Consider the following 8,758-nt stretch of genomic DNA (forward strand, 5'->3'; position numbering starts at 1 on the left):
TCTGTGAATGTATGTGTGTCGATTCTCACCTTGATCCGGACCTCATTGGCCTGAGGTGGGGCTACCTCAATCTCCTCAATCACCATAGGCTTGTTTGGCTCCCAGGCCACTGCTGCCTTGCACTTGATGACCTAAAGTGGCAGCGTGAAATGTCACATTTTTGGGGTGCTGCTGAACTATACCAAGATGGGTTTCTGGAGAGTTATGACAAGCACCTACTCATGTAGCATTTGTAATTTGAAGTGCATTAATGCCTGCCTGGCACAACTCGAGAAATTTCAAACATCTTTAAATTATACTATTCAACTGGTGCAAGCAAGAGTTTGTGCAAAAGAGCCACTGTTTAACAGCAGATTGGTTTTAATAGCTCAGATAAGGCTTTTCCTGCAGAAGGGCAAACATCATATGACAAGGAACAGTCTAAAGTCCATGTCTCATTTAGCAAATGTAGTAAATGTAGACCCTGGAAATTGAATAACACAAAATAAACCATTCACTAAATCACATGTTGTTACATTACATAAATAAAGGGGCTTTTTTGGTCATTATTTTTGAATTCCCTGCACTAAATTCTTGGGCATGCGCCATACTTTTCTTTTGGCCTTCCACAGCAGCATCCTTGCCAAAATTTGCAGTTGCACAAAACTGTCTCGATGGCTTGAAAGTGCATTCCAAGTCAAAATAGGAAACGCAATATTTCACAGATGTATTTCATCACAGTTTTATTGCAATCAAAGTAGTAACTCTAGGCTGGGCTTAGTGGAATAAACATGCATGTGTAAAAGGATATAGGTTAACAACTGCTCAACTGCCCTGAAACCCTTATCTGTAACACTTTCGGCTATTACAGTGTTCATGACACACCCACCCACACTTAGACACAGAGGTACAGCAAAATACATTTCAACCAAGTACAATATTTTAATGTGAGGTTTGCAACAAATTTTTTTGAAACAACAAAACAAAAACAAACAGACAAACAAACAAACAAACAAACAAAAAAACCCACATTAAAACATTAAAGCTGTAAATGAGGCCTCCCATGTGGAATTATGTACCTACCTTACCAGCGGTGGACATTTCTGCAACTATGACAGAGTCACAAAAAAGTTGAAAGCAACAGGAGCTGCAGGACTGGAGTCAGAGAAACTTGCTTGAACTTGCTGCTAAAATACTACAGCTGGAGAGGGAGTTATGCAACCACCAGATGGGCAGGGACTTTTCAATGATTGCAAACTGAAAACTGTTTTTCTTCTTCCCTTGCTTAAACTCATATGGAGAATAGATATGGAGGCTGCTATGTTTGCACAAACAACCCACAGTCAACACAGATGATAATAAATCATGGAAAAACTCACTTTTGTGCTGCGTTTATCAAAAACTATGACAACTTACAGAGCTACCTGACGCTGTATTTCTGTTATTTTGTTTGAGTGGCCATCGTGAGTCATTTATGCTGAATGGCATAAAAATTTACATTTATTTCTTTATAATTACGCAGTTTATGACACTCAACAACAATCATCACAATGACAAATTCACTGAATTGTTCTATAATTTTGAAAACTTTATATAGTATGTCAAGGAGGTGAAAGATTTCGGTGGCACTCAGGCTTCACATTCAGAGTTTGAAAATTTGACAGAAGATTTCTTAGTCAACTGTACAATCACAGACGCGTAACAGTAAGTTGGCACATTAGAAATGTTATCTTTTGGATTTGTGTACAATGTAACTGGACTTTAGTAACAGTTCTAGATATTGCACCAGCCCTTTAGTCTTATATAGATAAAGGTCAATATACAAGTCTTTGAGAGAACTCCCATCATAAACTTTATAATTATCAACTACCCTTCTCAAGACCTTGAAATAAAACTTGCTACAAACTCTCAAGTTCATTCCAGTCCAGGCTGTCAGTTATCTGTACCCCCAGAAAATCCCTGGTGACTACCTCAACAGCACTGTTGTCATTGATGAGAGTTTTGTCCTGAATTCGATGATCATCTCCTTGACGTTTCGGAACAGATTGTTAGCACTGCACAGGTCCACGGCTTCACCTTGTCTCTATAGGACAGGTCGCTGTTGTCCCTAATGAGACCCACCACTGTTGTGTCGTGTGCATACTTGATGATGTGACTAGAAGCAGATGCAGCACTGGAGTCATGTGTCATGAGTCCAGCAGCCAGTTAACCATGGGAGTGCTGACTGTTTTCTACTCCAGATGTACCAAGCTCAGGTGGAGAACAGAGGAAATGGCGTCCTCTGGAGAGCGGTTTGGCTGGTAAGCAAACTGGAATCGGTCAAATATGGGAGGCATTAAAGATATGTAGTCCTTTACCAACTTCTCGAAGTTCTTCATCATTATGGGAGTTCGTGCAGCAGGGTTGTAGTCATTAAAACACGTGATGGGCACAGGGATGATGGTGGCAGACTTGAAACATGATGGAACCACAGTCTGCTCCAAGGAGTTGTTAAAGATATCTCTAAGGACGTTTGTTAGCTGGTCACCACACTTGCCGAGTACTGTTGGGGTTTTTATTATGAGAGACAAGACAAATATGCTCCAATTATAAGTTTTCACAGATAATTAATAAAACATTAAAAATTTTAAATTAGTTTTACATGGCGTTGTAGGCCTCTCTCAGGCTCAAAGGCTGCCGCACCCAGGCAGTATACACTTTTTACTGCTGGTCACAGAAACTGAATGTTGACATGATTGGTCGAAAGAGCTGAGCGTGGCCTTAGGTCTGATACCAGCTCACGGCCAATCACCAGCTCTGCAGCTTTCTGGACCTCTCCTTATTTGGGGACGCCCTTTTGCAGGCAACACTCCCGTTACGATGAAACCACGTTTTGTTCTCCGGTCAGCCCCGTAGAGTTAAAGAAGGGGTGTAAAGTGCATACCATAACAGCAGATTTATGATCAAGGCCACATTCCTGTGAGGGGGTTGTGAGGAAGTGTTGTCTCTGTTAGTATCAGAGTAAAAGTCTACTTCCAAAACTCCTACATTACACTGTGTGCAACAAAGGACAAAACACAAATATGTGATACTAATTATGAGATATTAGCCTTAAAGATCAAAATAAATTCCAACAGTACCCATCCTGGAATGTTTTCCGTACATTCACTTTTCCCAGTGTTTTCCCAGACATCATCCGCATTGAGATTCAGCGCTTTCTCATCCGCGTGAAGACTGGCTTTTATTGCAGAGGTGTTGTCTGTTGCAAATCTACAGAAAGATTCGTTGAGGTCGTTGAGGAGGTGTGGGTTGTTGTCATACAGTGTAGGAGTAGCCTTATACGCTATTATTTCTTGAATCTCCTGCCACATGCATCTGGTGTTATAGGGTCACAGAAGAAACTGAACCTTCCAGCATAAATGCACAGTTCAGGCTGGCTCTAGCTGTCTTGAACACAGCCTCATCACTAGACTTAAAAGCAGCATTCCATACTTTTAGCTTTTTGCGTGCCTCCGGTGTCATCCAAAAAAACCCAAACAAACCCTAAATTGGACATTATATCTAGAAAAGTTCAGGAATGTTCCCTGTTAAAATGTCCCCCAACTATTTAAGAGTATTCCAAAGGTTGTGAAACAATCACCTCACAAACAGCTGGCAACTTAAAAAGATACAGTTATGATCAAGTTTAACTGCAAGCAAAATGCATTTCACACCAACAGCATACTGTGGGGTTGGCACAAAGTTTTCCAAATAGTTTCTTTTTGCACCTGAACAGGACCTTTTGTAAATATGGGCTCTAACTGTTCACCTGGGGGAATGAAGAAACAAATCTGGTCATTAGGAATCAAACAACAAACACATTACTCTGAGCTAACGTCATTTCGTTATTTCTAATGTGTGACTTGTGATGACCTTCCCACTATCAAGAAAGTCCTGACCTGCTTTTATTGGTGATTGGCCGGTGACTGAGCTTTGAATTGGCGTGAATTTGGTTGGTTCCCTCTTTGTTGGCAGCTTGGATGTTTTGGTTGTTTTGCTACTATGGCTGATTCTCATGCTTTAATTTGATTTTTGATTTCTGACTACTAAAGATTTTGCAAAGCAGTGTGGTGTGTTTGTTGCTGCAGGCCATGTGATGAGGTCGGTTGTACATTTAAGTAACAACACTTTGATTTTTACTTGATGTTGTAAGGTCAAATGATTTCCTGTTGACCCCATTTGCAAGAATGGATTTGCTATTTGGCGCAGATAATACTTGCATGCGCTGCTTTCTTAGTTGCAGCCTACTGTTATTGATTTGCTGCCAAAGGAAGATCAGCACTTGATGCAGCTTACCTCTTACTTCTAGGCAGTAAAGGCTGCCCCAGATTAACTGCTCCATCTCTGTTTCACTTCACTGGCCACCAACTCATCAGTGATGTTTGTCTCCTGATGGGGTAGTTTTAATAAACTATCTTTTAAGTAAACTTGTCTCCCTTCCTTAAGACTAGCATCTTGACAGCCAACCTTCCACTGAGACGATTTCTGATCAGGCTTCAGTCAATAACAGATTGATCAACTGAAAGATCAGACGCATCAGCTCCTGTATGCAGTCTTTGCTTTCAGACTTCCAGATACACTCCATTGACTGGAGGTAATTTTTAACCCTGCCACTACCAACTTCTTCAAATTTGCACTGCAAATCATGCTGAAATACACCAGGATTTGGACTAAAACACATTGGTAATCACTTTGTTACGGCAAAGAATACTATTGTTATGCAGTCAAACAGTTGTCTTTGGCATTGTTTTTGCTGATCTGACAAAAAGAAAAACTGGAATGGATCAAGTGGCTTAAACAAAATGCTCTTCTGAAAATGGTCAAGCACTAGGACTGAAAATGAGTGAAAAAGCCACCAGTGTCCAAAAGAACAACTTAAAAAGTTTTTCAGGAAACCTGCAGAACTATTGACAAAAACATTAAAAAAAAAAAAAAAAAAAAAAAAAAAAAAATAGAAAGTCTGCCCTCCAAATTAACACACAATCATGACACACTACATTGGGGTATTAAAAAAAAAAAAAAGAAGAAAATTCCAAATATTTTAAACTCTTTTATTCATCTACTCGTGTAACTGACAAGGGTGAAACATTACGTTTTAATATTTTACCGATATGTTGAAATAGTGCATTTTCTATGATGAAATGCAGAGAAATTAGTTAACATGGATATCACACAGTGCTAATTATACAGTCGAGTACTGCTGAAGACCAAGTAGTTGAAGAGAACAATTAAGATGTTCAAAGATGAACAACTGAAGTTATGAGAGTAGAACCAGAATTCTTAGAAAGAAAATCTGCTTCAAAGGCACTACTTTATATCAGAGAACAACGATCTCTGATGTGTGGTAACTTACACTCACACATCCGTCCCAACAGCTAATTTTTAATGAAACAATATATAAACTTTGTAGCGAGCCATCATCCATAACAGCATTTCATGCCGTTTTACCAAAACAAAGAATAAAAACAACAAGGTTATTTTGCTTTTATGGTTGAAACCAGATGCCGTCTTTGCAGAGGACTACTGAGAAGTACCAATGAACTGATCTAATTAATGTTCAGAAACTCCTTAGTAAAATGTCAGGACATAAAATCTTTACATAACGCAAACATATGTTTAAATATTTGCTGTGAGTATAACGGTACAGCTTCTCTCGGTTCATAATTAAAAATACATAGATACATTCTGTATTTGTATGAACAACATTGCAACCAAACTTTCAGCTCACGAACGACCATCTGTGATCGATTCTCTGCAGAAAGGAAGCCAAAAGGATTACATAAGACGTGTTACACAAGTATCCCACACTACACATCAGAAGATCCGCAAAGATGGACCAAAAAATAAAACAACTCAGCAACCCCAGGAAGACATGAACACAGAATGTAGTAGGTTACAAAAAACAAAACAAACAAACAAACAAACAAACAAAAAAAAAAAAAACAGCAACAATGTGTCACTTTGAGCACCACCAGCTCTGGTGCAGAGCAGCTTCTGGGAGGAATTCTTCCTGTGTGTGCATTAGTATGAAGGACGAGCGCTTGCACAGCACTCGTCAGTGTGCACACATGCAAGCGGTAGCATATACACGTGGGACATGAGTTCCCTTCACTAAGGAGTGCTGCTGTCCCAAAGCTCAGTAGTACAATGTAAATGCCCACATTTCCAAATACAGCTGCTGTTTATGTGGAAGAACGTAAAGGCAAAACACACTCGCCTATCCTAAGAAGACTGTTAACATCATTATTGACTCATTAGTCTCAGCACAAAGAAAGCATTTTGTTTTTCAAGGCAAAACAATTATCAGGCACAAAGCAGCAAAGAGCTGGATCCTGTCCACACTAGTTTACCTGCGCTAATAGATATTCTTCAGTTTGAACCTCGTCACATGACTTAAGAGGAACCCCCCCCCCCGTAACAAACAGGAAGACAAACACAGTCCCAGTAATTCTGGTCCTGGTGGGGGGAAAAGACGCTGACTTTGTAACTGTATAATGTGTATTATGTTTTAGGGTTAAATTCCCCATTTTTTTTTCTCAAGTAGCAGCACTCAAGTGTGTTTAAATCTCAACATGGAAAGTGGTAGTTCTGTCAATGAAAGAAATCATGTTTATAGTTTTGCAACAGAAAACTGATTATTATAAAAGTGTTATTCACTTAAAGCGGCGCGTTTAAGCTTTTCCTTTTTTTTGTATATATAAAATCGCTACAGCAGTGGATATTTATAATAATTCTACCCAAAGTTTCAAATAAAAAAGGTCAGCGAATGCAAACGTCATCTCTGTGAGCCAAAACCTCAGCGTTAGACTGCTCTGAATGTTCAGTTATCAAAAGGATTTTCTACTCCTGGGGCTCGTCTCATTTAGAGAAGATGTCTTTGTTATAATCATCACGAGTGTCGCTCTGAGTGAAGAAACCACGCTCACTTGTTATCAGCAAACACTTAGGGAGGTGTGACCAATCAGAAGAAAGTCAGTTCCAATGAAAGGGTGCTAAAAATGGGTGATTTTCTAACAAATTGAGATGAACTGAGAGGCGGCTCCAAGGCTCAGTATCACATAAATAAAGATTATTTTGAACTGTGAATAATGCAAAGCTACTCTATAAGAGTTTAACAGTAACAATACAGAGAGCAGGTCCTCCTTAAGGAAAATGAAAAAAACAAAACAAAACATGTAATATCATTACAATCATTTCATTACTGAAAAAAAAGATAAAATCAAATGTTTGAAAGAGTAATTAGTTTTTGATTTCTATTTTGACTTGTGATTTTTACTGAAGCCTTGAACAGGATATTAAACATTTATTCTTTTGAGCCATGCGGCCCATTCAGGAACATTTCCTCACACATACAAACATCACAGATAATCTGTTCTGTTCACTTTGGCACTGTTCTACTGACCCAGAGCTGATCTCAGTGGAGGCAAATAAAATTCTCAAACGCAAAATTATGGCAATACCTTCATCTTACTGCTGAAGACAGATATTTCACTTTACTGGAGATACATAAAAGACAGTATTTGGGATTTGGGGAAATGCGCTCATCTGCTTTGTTGCTTAAATTCAGATCTATGCTATGCAGCAGGAAAAATATGAAGTGAAAGTTAGCAAACGGTGAGCTTAGCTTTAAGACTTGAGGCTGACTTTGTCCATCTAAACTTCTAAATAATAGCAATAAATGTCAAAATGTTCTTTTTTTTTTTTTTTAATGGAAAGCTGTCAGGTAATTAGCTCTAAACTGACAGATTCGATGTTACATTACTCGAAAAAAAACAGAAGGAACTGGCTGTAAGTCATGTCATGTTTGCACGCCAACAGGCTCCTGGTGGTGAAGAATTAGGTCTTGTGGAAATGCATCTAGTGATTTCTACTTATGACAATAACGGCTCCTTTCAAAGGAGTGGAAGAAAGGACCGTTCATTGATAGATGGTAACGATGTTCTCCTTATTAGTCTCCTTACATTTTCGATTTAAGTCAGATTCATGTTATAAATGAAGAAAAAACAAAAAGATGACGTGCACACTGGATCTGTAATTACAAGCTTAACAAAGGCCAAAACCACAAATACTAAAGACACAACCAAACAAACAAAAAAATCTTAAAAAAAAAAAAGTGATAAAAGACGTAGGAAGCAGAGGTGCCATTTTCACTGTTCACAATCTCTGCATGTGTTGTAAGGCAAAATAAAATCTGAGGGTATTTTTAAGCGTTTTGCTTTCGTCTGGGGAGGTTACGAGTTGGCAACATGATGGCAGGGGGCACGTACGCACAAGTTGCTCCTTAAGGAAGACTTGTGATCCATCTTGACCGACCCGCTCTGTATTTTCCGGGGTTGTTCTGGTTCACGCCACTTAAGCAGCAGAGTGATTCATCAGTCGTCAATGTCCTCATACACATCATCATCAAAAGGCCGCGCAGAAGACAGCTGCAGTCTGTGACGGGAGTACTTGAGCTGAAGGAGGTCTCCAACCTCACTGATGACGTTCAGCGCCTGTGGAGACATTTATACAATGAAGAAGAAAAAAAAAATGCTGTCAGTCTGAAGGCCAACATGAAGAGCGAGGACGTTTACAGATGCAGAGACACCAGCCTCGTAAAACCAAATTGTAAACTGGGGCCGAAGCAGGAAAGATCTCTGGTTTGAACTTTTACATTTTTCACTTCTATTACCTGGGTGTTAGAGCAAAGTGATGAGTTCATACAGACACGTCTTCCAAACAGCAGCAAATCGTCATTCTATCTAAAGCTCTTCAACTAAGG

General features: G+C 39.2%; 2 protein-coding genes across 2 annotated transcripts in view; both read right to left on the reverse strand.

Annotated features, from left to right (window-relative positions):
• The window catches only part of LOC102215419 (alcohol dehydrogenase 1), a 4,936-nt gene extending 3,749 nt beyond the window's left edge, over window positions 1-1,187 (reverse strand). Inside the window, exons 1-2 of the mRNA XM_005750444.1 lie at window positions 1,063-1,187; window positions 30-131 (exon numbers count right to left, since the gene is read on the reverse strand). Of these exons, the coding sequence (XP_005750501.1) occupies window positions 30-131; window positions 1,063-1,080 (120 nt within the window). The 5' untranslated portion in view covers window positions 1,081-1,187. The remainder of the gene's footprint in view (window positions 1-29; window positions 132-1,062) is intronic.
• A 3,862-nt stretch (window positions 1,188-5,049) lies between these two features.
• The window catches only part of LOC102215713 (serine palmitoyltransferase 2-like), a 20,998-nt gene continuing 17,289 nt past the window's right edge, over window positions 5,050-8,758 (reverse strand). Inside the window, exon 12 of the mRNA XM_005750445.1 lies at window positions 5,050-8,489. Within this exon, the coding sequence (XP_005750502.1) occupies window positions 8,370-8,489 (120 nt within the window). The 3' untranslated portion in view covers window positions 5,050-8,369. The remainder of the gene's footprint in view (window positions 8,490-8,758) is intronic.

Source organism: Pundamilia nyererei, unplaced genomic scaffold (genome assembly GCF_000239375.1).
Source record: "Pundamilia nyererei isolate P.nyererei 1_Seehausen unplaced genomic scaffold, PunNye1.0 scaffold00274, whole genome shotgun sequence".
Lineage (NCBI taxonomy): Eukaryota > Metazoa > Chordata > Actinopteri > Cichliformes > Cichlidae > Pundamilia > Pundamilia nyererei.